The 23,630-nt window shown below is 48.9% G+C and overlaps 1 protein-coding gene across 5 annotated transcripts in view; it reads left to right on the forward strand.

Annotated features, from left to right (window-relative positions):
• The first annotated feature begins 13,903 nt into the window (after nucleotides 1-13,903).
• The window catches only part of kif16ba (kinesin family member 16Ba), a 290,426-nt gene continuing 280,699 nt past the window's right edge, over nucleotides 13,904-23,630 (forward strand). For 4 of the 5 annotated variants that reach the window (XM_085981641.1, XM_085981643.1, XM_085981644.1 and 1 more), the window contains exon 1: nucleotides 13,905-14,207. In XM_085981641.1, the coding sequence (XP_085837767.1) occupies nucleotides 14,161-14,207 (47 nt within the window). In that variant the 5' untranslated portion in view covers nucleotides 13,905-14,160. Of the gene's footprint in view, nucleotides 14,208-23,630 lie in introns of all 5 variants that reach the window. The other variant, XM_085981640.1, reaches the window with a different exon arrangement.

Below are 23,630 nucleotides of genomic sequence, written 5' to 3' on the forward strand. Positions count from 1 at the left end.
TGAAAAATAGTTATTTGAGTTGGAAGCACATTGGAGAGACTTCATACTGAATTAGTGCTCTCGGGTGGAAATATTGGGGAATGAATTTCTCTGTTATTCACAAATTCCTTTTTCAAGGACATTTGTTTGGATGAACTTTGAAATATCTGGTCGGATGACTCCTGACATTAAGCATCACCGCTGATTAAGATATTGCTCCTTTAACCTTTCTCAGAAAATCAAAGGAACAAAGAGATTAATATCATGCAGGCACAGAGTTGGGAAATAAATTGGATTTATAACAGTACCATGGAATACTATGATCCAGGATTGTCCTAAAATTTGGCCCCAGATTCCTTTGATAAGATTACATAACTACAGAATATCTTTGGAAGCAAAGGGAATAAAATATTTGGGATAAAAGGAAAATCTGTGAATGCTGTAAATCTGAAATAAAAAGAGAAGATGCTAGCAATGCACAGCAGAATATTCAGCATTAGGGCACTCAGATCTGCAGAAGCAGCCAGGGACCTACAAAATGGATAGTCCAGTGGCAGACGAAATTTATTAAGTATGAGTCTAGGAAGAATGGGCAACATGGGTACTCTATGAGTGGTGTTAAAATAGTTGAGAGAAAAGTTGAAAGAGAACTAAAGGTGGTAGTAAACAGGGTGCTTAACAAATCTAGTCACTGCAGAGCGGCAATCAACCAACAAATAGAGGTGGTGTACAAGTCAGAGATATCGGGCAGGATTTTCATTGGGCCGTGGAGGTGGGATTGGAGGCATGTGGGGGGTTAAAATTGCAAAAACTGGCGTGCGGGCCCAACCCCGCCTCCATCCCGCCGCCAAGCAATTTTCATTAATTCGTCTCTAATGGTCCCGTCTCCGTTAAGGCCCTTAACAAGCACTAAATTGCCTCTATAATGCCATTTTGAAAGGCCTTTGTGATTTTAACCCTTTTCCCACGTGAAACACGCCTGTTCTGAAACGCGACGGTGAAACCTGGCGGGAACACAATTGGATTGCTGACTATCAGCTGCAGCTCAACCATTAAAGAAGAGACTTGATCAGCCATCATTTGCAGGTGGCAGGACTTTGTAGTCTCAGGTCTGGGGGAACTTTTAGAAGGCATAACCACAGCTGTGGAAGTTTGGAGCCTGACACACATCTCCAGTGTGACCTCCTGGGAAACCCCTCTCGCCACCCTCACTGAGCGCTTCCTCAACTGAGGCATATACCAGAAGCATGGGAGCCATTTATTTCCTTCCCTTCTGGACATTAGATGAGGACGAACACCAGTCACGGCACCAGCAGAACCAGGAACAACAGCAGCACCAACAGCAGCAGCACCAACAGGAGCACCAAGCTGCTGCTCACCCACCTGAAACTGCACAGGCCAGAAGGGGCCAGCGCATGGAAGCCCGTCGGTGCAGGAGATACCCCCCAAACAGGGTCTACAGACACAGGGTCAGCTACCTCAACATGTCTGAGCAGCAGTGCCAAAGGCGGCTCCAACTTTCGCAAGAGGTAGTGGGTGACATCTGCGCAATGCTGCAACAAAACCTGCAGGCCAGAGGACCAGGTGGACAACACTTACCAGTGGCCGTCAAAGTCAGCACCGCATTCAACTTTATTGCTTCAGGCTCATTCCAGGGATCAGCAGCAGACATCAGCGGCATCTCCCAGGCGGCCGCACACAGTTGCATCACGCAGGTAACTGATGCCCTCTTTGCCATCGTGCACAATCGCATCCATTTCATCAAGGATCAAGCAAGTGTCACGGCGCGTGTGGTTGGATTAGCTAATCTGGCAGGCTTTCCAAGGGTGCAGGGCATCGTTGACTGCACGCATGTGGCCCTTAAGGCACCCCATCGCAATCCAGGTATTTTTGTCAACCGCAAGGGCTTCCACTCCCTTAACGCTCAGCCCGTGTGTGACCACAAGAAGGAAATTTTGCATGTTTGTGCCAAGTACCCTGGCAGTTGCCATGACTCCTTCATACTGCGCCAGTCTAGTGGGCCTCCGCTATTCAGTCTGCCAGACCAACTTAACAGATGGCTACTTGGAGACAAGGGCTAGCCCCTGAAGAAGTGGCTAATGATGCCGTTGAGAAGCCCATCCAACTAAGCTGAGGAGAGCTACAACTCCAGCCACATGTCCACCAGAGCCATAATCGAGCAAACCATCGGTTTGCTGAAGATGCGCTTCAGATGCCTGGATAGATCAGGTGGAGCCCTGCAGTACTCAGCAGCCAGAGTCTCCAGAATCATCGTGGTTTGCTGTGTACTTCACAACACGGCACAGCGTTGTGTCTTGCAGATTCCTGAGGACCAAGTGGCTCCTCACATATCCTCCTCAGATGAGGAGGAGGAGGAGGAGGAGGAGGAGAGCGAAAACGAACATCTTGCAGAGGCCCATCAACCAGCAGCAGCAGTATGCAAGAATATTGCTGCCCGGGTTGCAAGGAATGCACTCATCTTGGCCAGATTTGCTTAGCCTAGCCAATCAAGCACTTTTGCCTCACAGCTTCTTACCTGAGCATCGACAATGGCCAAGGACCAGCGGATTCCTAGCAATTTGACCACCATACTGACAATTGCAAGTGATCCTAAGCCCTCAATGTGAAAGTCCCAATCACGAAATGACACACGCCACAATTACAGCAGTAGCCATCAGATTTTTATTTACATTATTCATCTGATGGCTTTTTCACAGAAAACATCAAATTTCACCCAAGTTACTACCCTTGTGACTATTTGTGCAGTATCTTTCTCTTACACGTGCTCCTACGTGGTGCTTCCCCTGTGGCTTCAGCAGAAGAGGAGGCCCCTTGCTCACTTTCCTGCTGCTCCTGTCTCGACACCTTTGGCGGGCGTCCTCTGGGGTTGCGAACCTATGAGGGCTCGGCAACAGTCTGCTGCTCCTGCGGCTGTGCAGGGGTTGCGATGCCGACCTCAGTTGGGTGTGGACTCTGGTGGGGCTCTGACCGAGGGCTCTGCAGTGGCATGGAAGTGTGAGCGCTTGGAGAGGAGCCTCCACTTCCTTGATGTCTGCCACCAACTTCCCTCTCATGGGTCAGGTCCCCCTCAGTGCTTGCAAGTGGCTTGAAAGCACCTTGCTGCACATCAGGGGGGCCATGGGGACCCGTATCTGCACTGGCAGTCCTACACAGAAGGACTTCCATGAAGGTCTGGTTTCTCTGTTCAATAGATGACCATCGCTCCTCCAGAGATGTCATTCTATTCTGAACACTCACCATGTTTTCTGCACTCTGGTGACTTATCACCTTCATGGAGGTTGCCATCCTTTCCATGGTGATGCATTTATGCGCCAATGACTCCACAAAGGCTCTGCTCATGTTCGCTATGGACTCTTCCATTCGCTCCACACTCGCAGTGACCCTGGAGACAAAACCTGCCAGAAACTCCTGCATCTGTTCCTGGAGTTCCAGCACTGCTGATCTTATGGATGGACCCAGAGGCAGAGGGTCCACATGCAGCTGAGCCGAGCTGGCAGAGTCCTGCGCCCTCCAACTAGGGCTCTCCACTGCTTTCCCTGTCTCCACAACCTGCTGATGCTCACTTGTGAACTGTGGTACACCAGGTGACAACACTACTCTATGTCCCGAAGGTCCCACCGAGGTGTGAGTGTCTGCGCTGGTGCTGGGTGTGCTGAATTCTGCTGACGCTGCACCCTCAGAGGGTACAGCTTCCTCTGAGGAGTCTTGAGGCTCATGCTGTTCCTCCTAGCTAGTGGGGACGGGTGCTTGCGATGGTCCTGTGGGGGAGTAAAGGAAAGAGTCAGAGATGTGATGCCAAGGTTACATGCACATTGCATATTGCAGATGATCATTAGCCCATCTGTTAGAGCTTCAGAATCATTATCAGTGACTCATGCAATGTCAATGACAGAGATGGAAAACTATTCTGTCACCAGCTTGCTGTGATGCGCCCCTCTGTCCGTCCCCCACGTGCGCATCTTCCTCCACTCCTACGATCTCCAGGACCGCCTCCTCCCAGGGGGTGAGGTGGGCTACTGAGGGTGACCCTCCTCCTATCCTCGCTCTTTCTCGCTTATTGTGAGCTCTCTTGTCCTGCAATGAGGGAGACAAGTGGATGTTGAGTGAGAATGGAGTGAGTGTAGAGATTCCATAGCATAGCTACTTAGAAGGAGACAAAGATGGAGTGAGGTGGCAAGACCAAGGGCCCTCCCTGTGTGTTGTCAGTTGTCTTCATAGCATCACAGTGATAGGGAGTGTGAGGGCTGCATAGTCGAATAGTTAGGTAAATGTGACCATAGAGAGAGAGGGAATGGGTAAGGGTGCGTGGATGTCAGTGTCAAGTGGGATGTGGAGGAAGAGATTGCTAAAGCTGAGTGCTGGTGAGGAGAGGCAATGGGGATCAGATTGAGGGTGATGGGAAATTCATACTCACTTTTCCAGTGCACAGAAGGTCATGAAACCTCTTCCTGCATTGAATCCAGGTTCTGTGGGTTACTGATAATGAGTTTACCTCCTCTGCCACCTGGACCCACACTGCCTTGGTCTGCTGGGGAGGCTTCTTCCTCCCTGAAGAGGGGAAGAGCACCTCTTTATGAGCTCTTGCTCCCTCAACTAAAGCCTGCAGGGCAATGTCATCAAACCTCGGAGCAGCCCTAGGTCTCTCGCTGGTCATTCTTCCTCCAGGTCCCTGTAGCATGAAAGGCCAAAAGGTTGGCAGTCTGCAGAAGAAGCAAGGCTTGTTGCAGACCTTAAATGCAGCAGCAATGATGACATCATCAGAGGTGACTTTCAGACTGGAAAAACTCATTGGCCATGGGTTCCCACACGTTGGAACTCAATTGGCCAATTAAGTTAAAATCGCATCAATCTCCCACATCGATTTAGATTCCGGTGGATAACACGAAATGTGGATTACACGACCCCAGCCCGCCCCTGAATTAAAATCCAGCCCAATATTGTTAAAACTGTCCAGTGCTCCAGTTTTCGTTGAAAAAAGGCACACAGGATTTATTCAAACCATCAGTGCGATGCTGAGAAGAGCCACAGGGGCAATTCTGGAGATTCCTAGGGGGCAAAATTTTATACATAAGCTTGCATGTCGGCACCACCCAATGCCTAGAGGGATTTTAGTGCCTGCGCCTCATTTCCATAACGTAAATTGGACGATTTGATCCATTAGCTTTGTGAAAACGGCATCTCGCCTTAACCTTCTCATGAGTTTCATGAAGTTGCTGCATTTGCACAGTAATTGGCCATTAAATACGCCACAAAAAGTTAAGTCTGGTAATTAATAGCGTAAAGTACCCTTTTAATGATGTGATAATTGTTAATGACTGTCATTCAACCGCTCCGGACCAGAAAGTGAACAATTAAAAGTGTGGAGTCTCATTCCATTGTAGTTGGAGATTTTTAAAAAGTCAAATAAAAAAACCCTTTCTTTTCCTTTTTGTCTCTTTTTTTCTCTCCCTTAATCCAATCTTTCTTTTCCTTTTTGTTTCTCTAATAAAACACAAATGGTTGCTGCTCTGAACCATTCTTCTGTTCTAGCCAACGGAGGCTTGAGTGTGTGGAGCGATTCTGTCTGGGCTGACCCCTGTTTGGATGGAGTTTTTCATCAGTGCGAGGCCCCGAATCCTCCCTCGGGCATCTCCGCCTCACAACTTGAGTCGTCTCTTGGAAATCCCCTGTGTTATTCCGCTCTGCACGGAGGGTTTTCCTGTATGGGCTGCTCCTGCACACACTTCACTCCATCACTCTCATCTCACCGTCCAGACACGCCCTGGCATTCCATCTCACTGTCCGGTCACACCCTGGCATTCCATCTCACCGTCCGGTCACGCCCTGGCATTCCATCTCACCGTCCGGTCACGCCCTGGCATTCCATCTCACCGTCCGGTCACGCCCTGGCATTCCATCTCACCGTCCAGTCACACCCTGGCGTTCCATCTCACCGTCCTTCACACCCTGGCGTTCCATCTCACCGTCCTTCACACCCTGGCATTCCATCTCACTGTCCGGTCACACCCTGGCATTCCATCTCACCGTCCGGTCACGCCCTGGCATGCCATCTCACCATCCTTCACACCCTGGCATTCCATCTCACCGTCCGGTCACGCCCTGGCATTCCATCTCACCGTCCGGTCACACCCTGGCATTCCATCTCACCGCCCTTCACACCCTGGCATTCCATCTCACTGTCCGGTCACACCCTGGCATTCCATCTCACCGTCCTTCACACCCTGGCATTCCATCTCACCATCCTTCACACCCTGGCATTCCATCTCACCGTCCGGTCACACCCTGGCATTCCATCTCACCGTCCGGTCACGCCCTGGCATTCCATCTCACCGTCCGGTCACACCCTGGCATTCCATCTCACCGCCCTTCACACCCTGGCATTCCATCTCACCGTCCGGTCACGCCCTGGCATTCCATCTCACCGTCCGGTCACACCCTGGCATTCCATCTCACCGTCCTTCACACCCAGGCATTCCATCTCACCGTCCGGTCACGCCCTGGCATTCCATCTCACCGTCCGGTCACGCCCTGGCATTCCATCTCACCATCCGGTCACACCCTGGCATTCCATCTCACCGTCCGGTCACGCCCTGGCATTCCATCTCACCGTCCGGTCACGCCCTGGCATTCCATCTCACCGTCCGGTCACGCCCTGGCATTCCATCTCACCGTCCGGTCACGCCCTGGCATTCCATCTCACCGTCCGGTCACACCCTGGCATTCCATCTCACCGTCCGGTCACGCCCTGGCATTCCATCTCACCATCCGGTCACGTCCTGGCATTCCATCTCACCGTCCGGTCACGTCCTGGCATTCCATCTCACCGTCCAGTCACAGCCTGGCATTCCATCTCACTGTCCGGTCACGCCCTGGCATTCCATCTCACCATCCGTTCAAGCCCTGGCGTTCCATCTCACCGTCCGGTCACGCCCTGGCGTTCCATCTCACCGTCCAGTCACGCCCTGGCATTCCATCTCACCGTCCAGTCACAGCCTGGCATTCCATCTCACTGTCCGGTCACGCCCTGGCGTTCCATCTCACCGTCCGTTCAAGCCCTGGCATTCCATCTCACTGTCCGGTCACGCCCTGGCATTCCATCTCACCGTCCGGTCACACCCTGGCATTCCATCTCACCGTCCGGTCACACCCTGGCATTCCATCTCACCGTCTGGTCATGCCCTGGCATTCCATCTCACCGTCCAGTCACGCCCTGGCATTCCATCTCACTGATTGGTCACGCCCTGGCGTTCCATCTCACCGTCTGTTCAAGCCCTGGCATTCCATCTCACCGTTCGGTCACGCCCTGGCGTTCCATCTCACCGTCCGTTCAAGCCCTGGCGTTCCATCTCACCGTCCGGTCACACCCTGGCATTCCATCTCACCGTCCTTCACACCCAGGCATTCCATCTCACCGTCCGGTCACGCCCTGGCATTCCATCTCACCGTCCGGTCACGCCCTGGCATTCCATCTCACCATCCGGTCACACCCTGGCATTCCATCTCACCGTCCGGTCACGCCCTGGCATTCCATCTCACCGTCCGGTCACGCCCTGGCATTCCATCTCACCGTCCGGTCACGCCCTGGCATTCCATCTCACCGTCCGGTCACGCCCTGGCATTCCATCTCACCGTCCGGTCACGCCCTGGCATTCCATCTCACCATCCTTCACACCCTGGCATTCCATCTCACCGTCCGGTCACACCCTGGCATTCCATCTCACCGTCTGGTCATGCCCTGGCATTCCATCTCACCGTCCAGTCACGCCCTGGCATTCCATCTCACTGTCCGGTCACGCCCTGGCATTCCATCTCACCATCCGTTCAAGCCCTGGCGTTCCATGTCACCGTCCGGTCACGCCCTGGCGTTCCATCTCACCGTCCAGTCACGCCCTGGCATTCCATCTCACCGTCCAGTCACAGCCTGGCATTCCATCTCACTGTCCGGTCACGCCCTGGCGTTCCATCTCACCGTCCGTTCAAGCCCTGGCATTCCATCTCACTGTCCGGTCACGCCCTGGCATTCCATCTCACCGTCCGGTCACACCCTGGCATTCCATCTCACCGTCCGGTCACACCCTGGCATTCCATCTCACCGTCTGGTCATGCCCTGGCATTCCATCTCACCGTCCAGTCACGCCCTGGCATTCCATCTCACTGATTGGTCACGCCCTGGCGTTCCATCTCACCGTCTGTTCAAGCCCTGGCATTCCATCTCACCGTTCGGTCACGCCCTGGCGTTCCATCTCACCGTCCGTTCAAGCCCTGGCGTTCCATCTCACCGTCTGGTCACGCCCTGGCGTTCCATCTCACTGTCCGATCACGCCCTGGCATTCCATCTCACCGTCCGTTCAAGCCCTGGCATTCCATCTCACCGTCCGGTCATGCCCTGGCATTCCATCTCACCGTCCAGTCATGCCCTGGCGTTCCATCTCACCGTCCGGTCACGCCCTGGCATTCCATCTCACCATCCGGTCATGCCCTGGCTTTCCATCTCACTGTTTGGTCACGCCCTGGCATTCCATATCACTGTCTGGTCACGTCCTGGCATTCCACCTCACTGTCCATTCAAGCTCTGGCGTTCCATCTCACTGTCCGGTCATGCCCTGGCATTCCAACTTGCCGCCTGGTAGAGGTCTCTCTATGCAGGAGTTCTCCCCTGTTTCATTGGGGATCGAGTGTGCAGAGTGTTGAACGGATCGATCATGTGCAATGGGTTTAAAGCAGAATCACTAACTCCCAGGCTGCCTGTAACCTCTGCAGCTTGGATGAGACTCCGTTCCATGTCTACGTGGAGTGTGAGAGGCTGCAGCTCCTCTACCATTGACGGGGCTGCTCTTCAACTTCTGGCCGCACTTCAGTCCCACGTGGGTCCTGATCTTTGGCCACCCGGTGTGGAGGGGTGGGTGTGGCAGGGATGGGGGGCAGGTCAGAGGACCTCCTCGTGGGACTGCTCCTGGGTCTGGCCAATGTGGCCATCAACAGGTCTAGGCAGCGAGCGTTCGAGGGAACTGTTCTGCTCGACTGCCTGCCTCTCTTCCGCGGCTATCCCTGGAGAGGGAGCTTTCTTTCTTAGGCAGCCCCTCGGTACCGAGGATGACTTGCTTCCACATTAAAAATTAGTTCTCAGGTGACTGATGAGTCCAATGCAGGACCTACAGTCTCTGTCACAGGTGGGGCAGACGGTGGTTGAAGGGGCGGGTGGGTGGGGTGTTATTGTTGACGTGTGCTCCTTGCGCTGCCTGCACTTGGCTTCCGCTTGCTTCCGGCGAAGAGACTCGAGGTGTTCGACGCCTTCCACTTTGTGCGGTCTTGGGCCAGGGATTCCCAGGTGTCGGTGGGGATGTTACACTTTTTCAAGGAGGCTTTGAGGGTGTCGTTGAAGCATTTCCTCTGCCCACCTGGGGCCCTCTTGCCGTGTTGGAGTTCCGAGTAGAGCGCTTATTTTGGGAGTCTTGTATCGGGCATGCGGACAATGTGACCCGTCCATCAGAGCTGATTGAGTGTGGTCAAAGCTTCGATGCTGGGGATGTTGGCCTGAGCAAGAACACTGATGTTGGTGCGCCTATCCTGCCAATGGATTTGCAGGATCTTGCGGAGGCAGCGTTGGTGGTACCTCGCCAGTGCTTTGAGGTGCCTGCTGTACATGGTCCATGTCTCTGAGGCATACAGCAGGGTGGGTATCACTGCTGCTCTGTAGACCATGAGCTTAGTGCTGGGTTTGAGGTCCTGGTCTTCAAACACTCTCTTCCTCAGGCGACCGAAGGCTGCACTGGCACACTGAAGGTGGTGTTGGACTTCGTCGTCAACGTCTGCCCTTGTTGACAGTAGGCTCCCGAGGTATGGAAAGTGGTCCACGTTGTCCAAGGCCTTGTCGTGGATTTTGATAATCAGGGGGCAGTACTGTGTGGCAGGGGCAGGTTGGTAGAGGACCTTTGTCTTACAGATGTTTAGCGTAAGGCCCATGCTCTCATACGCTTTGGTGAAGGTGTTGACGATGGTTTGGAGTTCGACCTCCGAGTGAGCGCAGACGCAAGCAGCGTCTGCATACTGTAATTCGACGACAGAGGATGGGATGACCTTGGATCTGGACTGGAGGCGACGAAGGTTGAACAGTTTCCCGTTTGTTCTGTAAATTAGCTCCACTCCAGCGGGGAGCTTAGTGAGGGTGAGATGGAGCATTGCAGCAAGGAAGATCGAGAAGAGCGATGGTGCGATGACACAGCCTTGCTTGACCCCGATTCATACGTGAATTGGGTCTGTGGTGGAACCGCTAGTCAGGATCACGGCTTGCATGTTGTCGTGAAGCAGGCGGAGGATAGTGACAAACTTTTGAGGGCAGCCGAATTTGAGGAGGACACTCTATAATCCCTCATGGTTGACAGTGTCGAAGGCCTTTGTGAGAGCAAAGAAGGAATGCTGTTCACTGCATTTCTCTTGGAATTGACATGTGGTGAAGACCATGTCCATTGTGCCCCTTAGTGGGGGAATCCGCATTGCGACTCTGAGGAGCTCTTCAGCCACTGGGAGAAGGCGATTGAGGAGGATTCTTGTGATGACTTTCCCTGTGGCAGACAGCAGGGAAACTCCTCTGTAATTACCGCAATCGGACTTGTCACCTTTCTTGAAGATGGTCACAATTGCAGCATCTCTGAGATCCCCTGGCATGCTCTCCTCCTTCCAGATAAGAGAAATGAGTTCATGAATCCGCTCCAGTAATGCATCTCCGCCATGCTTTAGTGCCTCGGCAGGGATTCCATCTGCTCCTGAGGCCTTGTTGTTCTTCCATTGTCGGATGGCCTTTTCAACCTCATACCGGGCTGGGGTTGTGCTGAGAAGATGGCGGGTAGCGTGCTGTGGGATGGAGTTGAGGGCACTTGTGTCGAAGACAGAGTCGTTGTTAAGGAGATCTTCGAACTGCTCCTTCCAGCGGGCACTGACTGCCTCTCTGTCCTTGATGAGTACCTCTCCGTTCTTGGGGGGTAGGGTCTTGGGTGCTTGGGCCGTAGGCGGTCTTGACTGCGCTAAAGAATCCACGCACGTCATGGTTGTCGGCTAGCTGCTGGATCTCCTGCGCTTTCTCCACCCACCATCTGTTCCTTAGGTCGCGAGTTTTTTGTTGGACCTCGGTCTTCAGGCTTCTGTAGAGCTGCTTTCTTGCTCTCGAGTTATGTTGCTGTTTCCAGATCAGGAATGCCTTGTGCTTGCGGCTTATTAGCTCCTGGATCTCCTGGTCATTCTCGTCGAACCAGTCTTGGTGTTTCCTGGTCGAGTGACTGAGCATCTCTTCACAGGTGCTGATTATGGAGGCCTTGAGTGCAGACCAGACGCTGTGGGCACTCTGTGTCTCTGCATCACTGGGAGTCGTCAGGTTGTTTGTGAGGCGCAGGCTGAATAGGGCTTTCTTAGCCGGGTCTTTGAGTGCTCCAGCGTTAATTTTCCTGCGGCATTGTTTCTGTTGCCGCCGCTGTTTTGGGGCTACATTGATGGAGATGACAGAGCGGATTAGGCGCTGGTCTGTACAGCAGTCATCAGCTCCTGTCATGGCGCGGGTGATGTGGACGTCCTTGCGGTCCCTCGCTCGGACGATGACGTAGTCCAGCAGGTGCCAGTGCTTGGAGCGAAGGTGCTGCCATGAAGCCTTGTACTTGTCTCTCTGACGGAACAAGGTGTTGGTTATGACAAGGCCATGTTCTAAGCACTTCGACAGGAGGAGGGTACCGTTGGAGTTGGCTTTCCCTACCCCCTCTCTACCGATCACATCTCCCCAGAGGACAGTGTCCTTTCCAACTCTGGCGTTAAAGTCTCCAAGGAGGATCCTTTGGGACTCGGGACAGGGATTGTTCGAGGCTAGAGTAGAATTCCTCTTTGGTCTCGTCTGTGGCTTCCAATGTTGGGGCGTACGCACTGATGACCGTGGCGCACTGGTTCCGGGATAGGGTGAGCTGAAGAGTCATGAGGCGCTGGTTTATACCGCTAGGAGAGTCTCTGAGATGCCCAACTAGTTCATTTTTTATGGCGAAGCCTACCTCATGGAGGCGGCGTTCTTCTTCAGGTTTGCCTTTCCAGAAGAAGGTGTAACCACCGCCTTGCTCCTTGAGCTGGCCTTCCCCTGCCCGGCGGGTCTCACTTAGGGCGGCGATGTCAATGTCGAAACGTCTTAGCTCCCGGGCAACGATAGCAGTACGGCGTTCCGGTCTGTCACTGTTGGGGTTGTCCATGAGGGTCTTGATGTTCCAGGTCCTGAACTTCAATTTAAAGGGTGGAAGATGCCTGTGTGTGAATTTTTTTAACGTGGTGTGGCTGTTGCACACCAGCTACCACATGGGCTTGACAGAGCAAGGTCTTGGTCCAATGGCAAGGGGATCCAAGACGATTGGAGACCAGGCTCTGCTACAATGGCCTAGCACACACACACAAACATACTGCTACTGTCCTCCTCCCTCCTTCGCGCAGGTCCTCTCTGCCTGAGTTTCATAGGATGCATTGTGGTCCTCCCGACCTCACTGTTGGCCATAAAAGGTTTTTTTCAAGATGGCTCCTGTGCTGGCAGCTCCCTAGGGAGCTCCTTTGCCATCCTTGGCCATCCGTTGCCATCCTTTGCTCTTTTTCCCCCCAGTCTCCTCTCTTCTGCTGTTTAAGTTCCCCTGGCTCTAATAGTGGGTGCATTTTATCCCTAGCTGCAAGTTCAAGCTGCAAGGTTAAAGTTACCTGAGCCCACTGCCCATCCCCCGACCATGCCTGTTCTTTGTTCTCAGTGAGCACTGGCTCTTCACTTAAACATAGATCCCAAATTCCCAGACCTCTCTTCCGCCAAGACTACGCTTCTCCACTAGACTAATGATCTAGTGACTAGTGGATCACAAGTGGAGCTCGGGGCCAGGGATCGCGAGAATATCAGTGCTAATTTGATCCTGTGAGAGACAACATCATTCATGTCCGAGGCCGGGCCCCAGGAACGAGGACGAGCCCAGCGGTGAGGTCAAGGCCCAGGAGTGGTGCAGTGTGGACCAGCAGCAGGGTCAGGGCCCAGGGAAGGTGCGGCACGGGCCAACAGTGAGGTCGGGAGGCCACAATGCAATGGAGAGGGAACATGCGGTGTTCGTCGTACGTTTGAGGCCTTCTGCCATTGGTGAGTGAGGGGCATCTTCCACAGGGCAGAATCATTTAGATTTCAATTAATAAGTTTTTCAGTGTCAGCTGTGGCTCTGTTGGTAGCACACTTGCCTCTAGTCAGAATTGTGGGTTCAAGTCCCACTCCAGGGACTTGAGCACATAAAGCTAGGCTGACAGTGCAGCGCTGAGGCAGTGCTGCACTGTCGGAGGTGCCATCTTTTGGACGAGACGTTAAACCGAAGCCCCGTCTGCTCTCTCAGGTGGATGTAAAAAATCCCATGGCACTATTTCGAAGAAGAGTAGGGGGGTTATCGCCAGTGCCAAAATGTATCCCTCAATCAACATAACAAAAAAAACAGATTATCTGGTTATTATCACATTGCTGTTTGTGGGAGCTTGCTATGCACAAATTGGCTGCTGCGTTTCCGACATTACTACACTCCAAAAGTACTTCCTTGGCTGTAAAGCGCTTTGAGAGGTCTGGTGGTCGTGAAAGGCGCCATATAAATGTAAGTCTTTCTTTATAAATTTGGGTCCATGAATTCCTATTAAAAAGGGGGCCGTATATGTTAAATTGACAGCCAATTGTTCTTAACTGGCGAATGGGAACACGAGCAGGCGCGTTGCCACGGTAACGGCGAACGCCTCCGAACGCTGTGATGTTATTATTTTTCACGTTGCAGTAGCGCTGTTTCGGGGTGGGGGGGATTCGGGTTGATGGAGCTGATTGGGCAATTCCCCCGTCAATCAGGCCTGGAGCCACCCTATAGAGAAAAGGGTGGGGAAGGGACGTGACGCGGTGTTTTGAGCCTCGGGGGCACGGTAGGCGTTGTCAGCTGACTTCGATGTGAGTTTGCGCATTGCCCGACAGTGGGTCATGGCGCCACGGAGGTGCTGGTGGCAGCAGCAGCGAGGGCTGTGAGAAACTTTTTAAATGCCCGTGGGCAGCTCCGGTGGGGGCGGGGTCTCTTTCCATCACGCCAGGAGCCGACAGTAGTAAACAAACCCTTTGGAGCAGCCACCGCCGTAGCTGGATAGTGATGAATCATGGCCTCGGTGAAAGTGGCGGTGAGGCTGAGACCCATGAACCTGAGGTAAATGTCACCGCCTGCCCGCAGAATATTCCAGATCCCGCAGCAGCTCCTCTGCGGCCTGCTCCTTCCGCTTGAGCATCAGCCGAAAGGGACGTTGTTAAAATGCAGGGCGGAAAAGTTTTTAAAAAACCCAACCAAACCGGGATCTTAATTGAAAAGAATACATATCTCAAAAATATTATTGCTCCAGTAATCCTTCAGGAGGTTGCCCATTTGTAGGACATTACAACCAGTTTGCTGGCTTATAGTGTCGTTTATTTTGTTCTACCTCTCATTTAAAACCTGCCTCTTTGAACAAGCTTTTGGTCACCCGCCCTAATATCGGCTTGTGCGTCGGTATCAAATTTTGTTTGATCATCGCTCCTGTGAAACGTCTTGGGACGTTTTAGTACGTTAACGGCGCTATATAAATGCAAGTTGTTGTTGATCAAATTGTTTATAAATGTTCCTGGGGTTTCAGTGAAATGTTTGGAAAGGTTTTTGTTCCGTTTTGAACTCCACCTGATCTGAACGGAGGAAGGTCAGAATTTTAGTTGGAAACCTCACACATCACGAGTGCCAAGTGCAAAGCTGGTATCACCTACACCAAGCTTGGAGTGTAAATCAGGTGCCGAGGTCCTAACTGGCTCTGAAGCAAAGTTGATTGAGGTTACCTCCTTCAGGTTGTCTCATTCAGCATTGTTCAGGTGTCAGGTGATGCTGGATTGAGGTTATTAACCGTCTGCAACTGCAGTTGTAGTGTGAATGTACCTTTGAATTAGGAGCAAAGTAAATATTTACTTTGATCAAATGAAGATTGTTGTGTTGATTTATTGTATAATAATTGAATGTAAATGGTTGGTACAAAAGTGATCAAAACAAAACTTTAGTGTGCTTTTAGTGAAAGTTTGCCAAACTTGCATTTGTGAACTTTCTTGTAAAATGCAGGATGTGATCTAAAATGAAATTTACACTTACAACTTAAAATACCTTTTTTAAGGTTAATATTCTGATGGCTGTGCAGTGTATTGGGACAGCTGCATCCGTTTTTCTGTTCCTGTGTTCGAGTGTTGTGCGACGATGTCCAAAGCCAAATGCTAAGTTTCGTACCCACGAATAGAGCACTAAGAACATAAGAAATAGGAACAGGAGTAGGCCATTAAGCACCTCAAGCCTGCTCTGCCATTCAATAAGATCATGGTTGATCTGATCTTGGCCTTAACTCCACTTTTCTGCCTGTTCCCCATACCACTTGACTCCCCTGTAGTTCAAAAATCTGTTTATCTCGGCCTTGAATATATTCAGTGATGATTCAGCCTCCACAGCTCTCTGGGGTAGAGAATTCCAAAGATTCACGACCCTCTGAGAGAAGAAATTCCTCCTCATCTCCGTCGTAAATGGGTGACCCCTTATCCTGAAATTATGCCCCCTAGTTCTAGATTCCCCCATGAGGGGAAACATCCTCTCGGGATCTACCCTGCCAACACAGGTATGGAGTAAGCTATGGTTATTAGATCAAGATACAAGCAAACATTATTAGATGATGTGACAGCATGTGCGGATGCTGATGCAGTCGATCTGTGTAGTGGCATGGACGCCAAAATCCAGCGCAGAAAAGTCTGCATTAAACAAGGGGGCATAACATTAACATTAGAGCTGGGCGATTCAGGGGAGAAACATAGAAGATAGGAGCAGGAGTAGGCCATTCGGCCCCTCGAGCCTGCTCTGCCATTCAAAGAGATCATGGCTGATCATCCAAATTCAGTACCCTGTCCCTGCTTTCTCCCCATATCCCTTGATCCCTTTAGCCTTAAGAAATATATCCAACTCATTCTTGAATATATTTAATGAATTGGCCTCAACTGTCTTCTGTGGTAGAGAATTCCACAGGTTCACCACTCTCTGGGTGAAGAAATTCCTCCTCATCACTGTCCTAAATGGCTTACCCCTTATCCTTAGACTGTGACCCCTGGTTCTGGACTCCCTGGCCATCGGGAACATCCTTCCTGCATCTAGTCTGTCTAGTCCTGTTAGAATTTTATAAGTTTCAATGAGATCCCCTCTCATTCTTCTAAACTCCAGTGAGTATAAGCCCAATCGACCCAATCTCTCTTCATACGTCATTCCTGCCATCCCAGGTATCAGTCTGGTGAATCTTCGCTGCACTCCCTCCATGGCAAGAACATCCTTCCTCAGATAAGGCTACCAAAACTGCACACAATACTCAAGGTGTGGTCTCACCAAGGCCCTGTACAACTGCAGCAAGACATCCTTGTTTCTGTACTCGAACTCTCTTGCTACGAAGGCCAACATACCATTTGCCTTCTTAACCGCCTGTTGCACCTGCATGCTTACCTTCAGCGACTGGTGCACAAGGACACCCAGGTCTCGTTGCACTTCCCCGTCTCCCAATCTATTGCCGTTCAGATAATAATCTGCCTTCCTGTTTTTGCCACCCAAGTGGATAACCTCGTATTTACCCACATTATCATGCATCTGCTCAATCACTCGACCTGTCCAAATTATACTGGAGTTTCTCCTATTGATGTCCAGAAGCAGATCTTCACACATAGGGTAGTGGAAATCTGGAACTCTCTCACCCAAAAAGCTGTTGACTGGGGGTCAATTGAAAATTTCAAAACAGAGATTGATAGATTTTTGTTAGGCAAGGATATTAAGGGTTATGGAACCAAGGCGGGTGGATGGAGTTAAGATACAGAACAGCCATGATCTAATTGAATGGCAGAACAGACTTGAGGTGCTTAATGGCCTACTCCTGTTCCTATATAAATGCAAGTCTTTTTATTTTTTCCTCTTTTGTAGCTTAATTAATGTTTATTGTTCCACTATCCAAAAACTAGGGGGAAAAAATGAGGGAAAGTCTGTGATGTGTGGACAGCAGGAGTGATTCAATGACAAAAGGTTGATGGTGCAAGGCAAAATGGGGTGGTAATGGGACAAGTAAAGAAACAGAAGATGGGTCTAGAGGAGGTGTAAATGACAACAGCAGAATCATTACCAGCACCTGCTGTCCAAAAAAATAGGAGCAGTGGTTATGATCTTAAATTGTTGAACTCTGTGTTGAGTTCGGAAGGCTGTAAAATGCCTAATCGAAAGCCCTTGGATCAAAGGGGACAGTGACAGCATAGATACAAAATTGGCCAAGTGATAGGAAACCGAGAGGTGAAAGGTTGTTTTTCACACTGGAGGAAGGTATACAGTGGTGTTCCTCAGTGGTCGGTTCTAGGACCACTGCTTTTCTTGATATATATTAATGACTTGGACTTGGTGTACAGGGCACAATTTCAAAATTTGCAGATGAGACAAAACCTGGAAGTATAGTGAACAGTGAGGAGGATAATGATAGACTTCAAGAGGACATAGACAGGCTGATGGAATGGGCGGACACGTGGCAGTTGAAATTTAACACAGTAAATTGCAAAGTGATACATTTTGGTAGGAAGAATGAGACGAGGCAATATAAATGAAAGGATACAATTCTAAAGGGGGTGCAGGAACAGGGAGGTCTGTGGGTATATGTGCACAAATCGTTGAAGGTGGCAGGGCAGGTTGAGAAAGCGGTTCTAAAAGCATACAGGATCCTGGGCTTCATAAATAGAGGCATAGAGTACAAAAGCAAGGAAATTATGAAGAACCTTTACAAAACTCTGGTTCAGCCTCAACTGGAGTATTGTGTCCAATTTTAGGCACAGCATTTTAAGGCCTTCACATCCTTCCTAGAGAGGGTGCAGAAAAGACTTACAAGAATGGTTCCAGGGATGAGGGACTTCCATTACGTGGATAGACTGGAGAAGCTGGGGGTTGTCCTCCTTCGAACAAGGATGTCTTGCTGTAGTTGTACAGAGCCTTGGTGAGACCACACCTTGAGTATTGTGTGCAGTTTTGGTCACCTTATCTGAGGAAGGATGTTCTTGCCATGGAGGGACTGCAGCGAAGATTTACCAGACTGATACCTGGGATGCCAGGAATGATGTATGAGGAGAGATTGGGTCGATTGGGCTTATACTCGCTGGAGTTTAGAAGAATGAGAGGGGATCTCATTGAAACTTATAAAATTCTAACAGGACTAGATGCAGGAAGGATGTTCCCGATGGCCGGGGAGTCCAGAACCAGGGGTCACAGTCTAAGGATAAGGGGTAAGCCATTTAGGACAGAGATGAGGAGGAATTTCTTTACCCAGAGAGTGGTGAACCGGTGGAATTCTCTACCACAGAAGGCAGTTGAGGCCAATTCATTAAATATATTCAAGAAAGAGTTGGATATATTTCTTAAGGCTAAAGGGATCAAGGGATATGGGGAGAAGGCAGGGACAGGGTACTGAATTTGGATGATCAGCCATGATCGCATTGAATGGCGGAGCAGGCTCGAGGGGCCGAATGGCCTACTCCTGCTCCGATCTTCTATGTTTCGAGCAGAGAACGCTGAGATGAGATCCGATCGAGGTGTTCAAAATCATGAAGGGTCTAGACAGAGTAGATAGAGAGAAATTGTTCCCATTGGCAGAAGAGTCGAGAACCATGCACAGATTTAAGGTGATTGGCAGAAGAATCAAAGGCGACATGAGGAAAAGCTTTTTTACGCAGCGAGTGGTTAGGATCTGGAATGCACTGCCTGAAAGGGTGGTGGAGGCAGATTCAATCGTGGCTTTCAAAAGGGAATTGGATAAGTGCCTGAAGGAAAAAAAATTGCAGGGCTACGGGGAAAGGGCGGGGAAGTGGGACTAGCTGAAGTGCTCTTGCAGAGAGCCGGCATGGGCTTAACCGACTGAAAGGCCTCCTTCTGTGCTGTAACCATTCTATGAGGTGCTGTTCCTCAAGCTTCATTAGAACATTGTAGGAGGCCAAGGACAGAGAGGGAGTGGGAAGTTGAATTAAAAAGACAAGCAACCAGAAGCTTGGTCAAGCTTGCAGACTGAACGGAGGTGTTCCGCAAAGCGATCACCCAATCTGCGTTTGGTCTCCCCAATGTAAAGGAGACCACACCGTGAGCAGCGAATACAACATATCAGATTCATTGATAAATATCACCAGATGTTGTGCATAAGGTCGCACACCAGTTGGCAGAGATCAAGGCCTTGATCTTTGGTGCTCAGCATGAGAGAACTCGATGTGTCAAGTCTTAATACAACAGGGAGCGGACTGAGTTATGTTACAATTTTTGCTACCAATATTGCATAAGAATCTGTAAATCCAGTCTTTGTTGGGTGGCTCTTGACTTAACTGTTACAATTTTAATATTGTAACTAAGGTTGTATGTTTTTCACAGGTTGCGTTTGTTGTGTAGTGCCCCATAACTTGTGGAAAATCAGGGCGATCCTATGAATTTTATCGAAGTCTCCTATAATCTGTGTAAAATAGTCCAAACTTCATTGATGAATTAGAAATCTGCAGTTCAAAATTTAAGCATCCATCCTGTAGTTATGTTGAATAACAAGTTGAGTGTATTTCACGAAGATGTCTCAATCCTGGGACTATGTGTTGACAAAATAGTTTAATGTAATAGCAATGTACTATTCTATGTTATCATGTGTTTATTTCACTTCCTATTACAATGGAATAACATACCTTGTTGACACTAAGGGAGTAGTTTAATTAAGGCCATGAACTGCTTGAAATTTGAACACCTCCGTTCAGCCCGTAAGGGTGACCCCGAGCTTCCGGTCGCCTGTCATTTTAATTCACCGCCCCATTCCCACTCAGACCTCATTGTACTCGGGCTCATGCATTGTTCCACGGAAGCTCAGCGTAAGCTCGAGGAACAGCACCTCATCTTCCGATTAGGCACGTTACAGCCTTCCGGACTCGATATCAAGTTCAACAATTTCAGATCATAACCTCGGCCCCCATTACATTTTTACTTATTTTTTATCCTCACCTTTGTTTTGGCCCCCCCCCCCTTTTTTCTCTCTCCCACATGGCAGCGGTCTCCCATTCTGCCAGCGCATTTCACACCTAATCTAGAGCCTTTTTTTGTCTCCACTAGTCCTATCACCATCTCGTCTTGTTTTGAATACCTCTTAATGTCTCTTCACTTCTCTCTTGTTCTCTCCCAGCCTGGCCTTTTAATTTATTTAATTTCCTGTGCTTTTCCAGTCTTGACAAACGTTGACTCTATTTTCTCTCCACGGATGTTGCCTGGCCTGCTGAGTTTTTCCAGCATTTTCTGTTGTTATTGCTTGAAATTTGATCTTGCTGTTTAAGTGTCATCTGAACCAGGGATCAAATTACACCTGAACAAGACGAATGCCATGACGCTACTTAAAATGCGTATAGTTACACTATATGGTGTATTTTTATTCTGCCTTTCATAGCTTTCTGGGCTGTCAACACAAGCTGTTACTTTTGCTGCTTGGTTTTTACCTGTTCATAGTAAATCGTTAGAAAATTTAGGCTGTTTAGGATACTGTTAATGACAAAACTGCAGGGATAGCGATGCCACTTTCTTGCACCTCTGAACTCTGAAGCAAAGGGAAGGAAATGTTTCTCGAGCTTTGTCCCAATATGAAATAGTGTACCAGACTGATTTGTAACTAGTTAAGTCAGAAAACACTGATCTAAGAACATACATAAGGGGAAAAAATCAAGAATTAAAAAAGGCCATTCAGTCCATTGAAGCTCATCCCTATGATATCCTAACTTTCTCATCTTGGAATCCCACTGTTTTTTGAACATCTTGTTTTTCCTTTCACTGCCCTGTGTGGCAGATTATTCCAAACTTTTATCACTGAGTAAAAGTGGTTCTTCCAGATTTGTGCTTTAAAAATACTTTTCTCTAAATTTATATCCTCTGGTTCTACGTCCCTAGCTTACTTTGAAATAGTTTCTGCGTTTACTGTGTGTATTTCATTTAATATTTTGTATACTTCCCGTGAGATCTGCCCTTAACCTCTAACTCTCTAAATTGTACAGCATGAGGATCTCTAATCTTTTCTTATACCTTATCTTTATTCTTGAGATCAGTTTTGTTCTCTTCTGTATTCTGTGCAATGCTTGTATTTTTTTTGTAGCATTGTGTCTGGAACTGAATACAGTATTCCCAAGTGTGCTATGACCAATGTATTTTAAAACCTTAACATAACTTCTACAGATTTGTATTCCACTGTTAATATAACATAAGAAATAGGAGCAGGAGTAGGCCATTCGGCCCTTCGAGTCTGTTCCGCCATTCAATAAGATCATGGCTGATCTTCTACCTTAACTCCACCTTACCGCACTATCCCCATATTCTTTGATTCCCTAAATATCCAAAAATTTATCGATATATTCAACAACTGAGCATCCACAGCCCTCGGGTAGAGAATTCCAAAGATTCACAACCTTTTGAGTTAATGCTATTCTATAGCAGCTTTTTCAATTGCTTCGTTACATTGTATAGACACTGAAAGTGGATTGTCTATTACTTTTAGCTTCCATTCCTAGTCCCTCGTACTGATTTGAGTTCCATTTATTGTATACTTCTGATGCACATTTTATTCAACTTAAGCACAATGCTTTAATGTTATCTGTAAAATTATATTTTGGGTTGGTACATGGTAATCTAAATCCTCATGCAACTATTTAGTTACATCTTTTATCTTTACTGCTTTTTCTGTTTGTGTCACCAGCAAATTGGAAAGTTACAGTTGATTTTTGGTATTCAGGTCCTTTTAAGTAGCTTGGAAGCAAGAGGTTGTTCGGTTTACAATTTTCTTGGCTATATGCAATATTTACATATTTAACATAGTTTTAAAAGTATTCAATTTTTCCTTAAATGAGGTATCTTTCACTTATTTGGGCCCAAAAGCAATCTTGTCTCATATATATTCACTAGTTTTGATTCGATTACCTCGCTCCTAACAAGACATTCTCTGCTATCTTTATCCCTTCGCTATATTTCCCCATTTTCTTTACAGCAACGGGTGCTTGGGTTGGGTCGGGGAGGAAGCAAGGTGGTTAACAGTTTGGGTGCAGACCTTTCATTAGAACACCGTTCTAGAGTGTGGCACAGAAACAATGAGCATAATATATTCTGCATAATTGATATTTAATCATAGAATCTTACAGCACAGAAGGAGGCCATTTGGCTCATTGAGCCTACACTGTCTCTTTGAAAGAGCTATCTCATTAGTCCCATTTTGGGGATTAAATCTTGGCACTCTTTGTGGAAAAACATAAATCAGTGGCCTTGATCATGGGTTCTGGATTTTTGTGCTTGGATGTTTATTCCATAGATTTGCTGGCATTAAAAAAAAAAAAAAAAGCTTTATTTGCACTAAATGATTTTTAGCAGAGTTTACTCTGGAAAGGATAATCTTAGACATATATGATTTGCCACATACCCTAAAAGGCTACCCTGAATCCTCTGACTAAATAGGTTATCAGTAATCTGCATACACTTTAGGCATTTCTAATTTTTTGGAGACAGGTAAGGCGTATGCGTGCCAAATTTGCACTGTGCATCTCTCACAGCAGTAAAGTAGTACCTTATCGCTGAATAATTGAAACTTTATCCACACTTCAGCTCTGGGTATAATGTTCTCGCATCTGATGGTCAAAGCTACTGATTGCAGTTTTCACAGAAAATGGGACAGAATCATAGAATATCATTCCCAGAACACCAATGAAAATCCCGTGTAATAACAACTGAATTTGACCTTTTCAGTCACTGAAGCAGTGGCCCTGTTTATAATCATAGAATCACAGAATCTTAGAAAGCATGGAAGGAGGCCATTTCGGCCCATCGTATCCACGCTGGCCAACAAAGAGCTATCCAGCCTAATCCCACTTCCCAGCTCTTGGTCCGTAGCCCTGCAGGTTAGAGCATCCCAAGTGCGCATCCAAGTACAGGTAGACTATCCTTTATCCGAACTTCCGAAAACCTCTAAAAACCGAAAGTTTTTTTGTTCAGCGTAAGTCGTGTGCGCACGACATGACCAGAGTGGCGCACGACTTACGCTGAGCAGGGCAGAGGGTCACAGAGTTCCCTCCTGGGTAGGAGATTGCAGGTCGAGCCGGGCAGTGTGAAGGAGGTACCGGGAGAGTGAACCCGACAATACAGCGGCCCGTCCGATAGCTGCAGTGGCCCGTCCGATATTCTTTTCTCGACCCCCCCGCCGATCCCGACCCCCGACAAATTTCCCAATACCTTCTGAAATCTGAAAAATTCCAAAAACCGAAACTCAGCTGGTCCCAAGGTTTTCGGATAAAGGATAGTCTACCTGTACTTTTTAAATGTGGCTGGGGTTTGTGCCTCTACCACCCTTTCAGGCAGTGAGTTCCAGGCCCCCACAACCCTCTGGGTGAAGAAATTTCCCCTCAAATCACCACTAAACCTTCCACCCATTACTTTAAATCTGTGCCCCCTGGTTTTTGACCCCTCTGCTAAGGGAAACAGGTCCTTTCTATCCACTTTATCTAGGCCCTTCATAATTTTATACACCTCAAT

The sequence above is a fragment of the Somniosus microcephalus genome, chromosome 3 (genome assembly GCF_052327205.1).
Source record: "Somniosus microcephalus isolate GS21.2 chromosome 3, FLI_Smic_1.0, whole genome shotgun sequence".
NCBI classification, from domain to species: domain Eukaryota; kingdom Metazoa; phylum Chordata; class Chondrichthyes; order Squaliformes; family Somniosidae; genus Somniosus; species Somniosus microcephalus.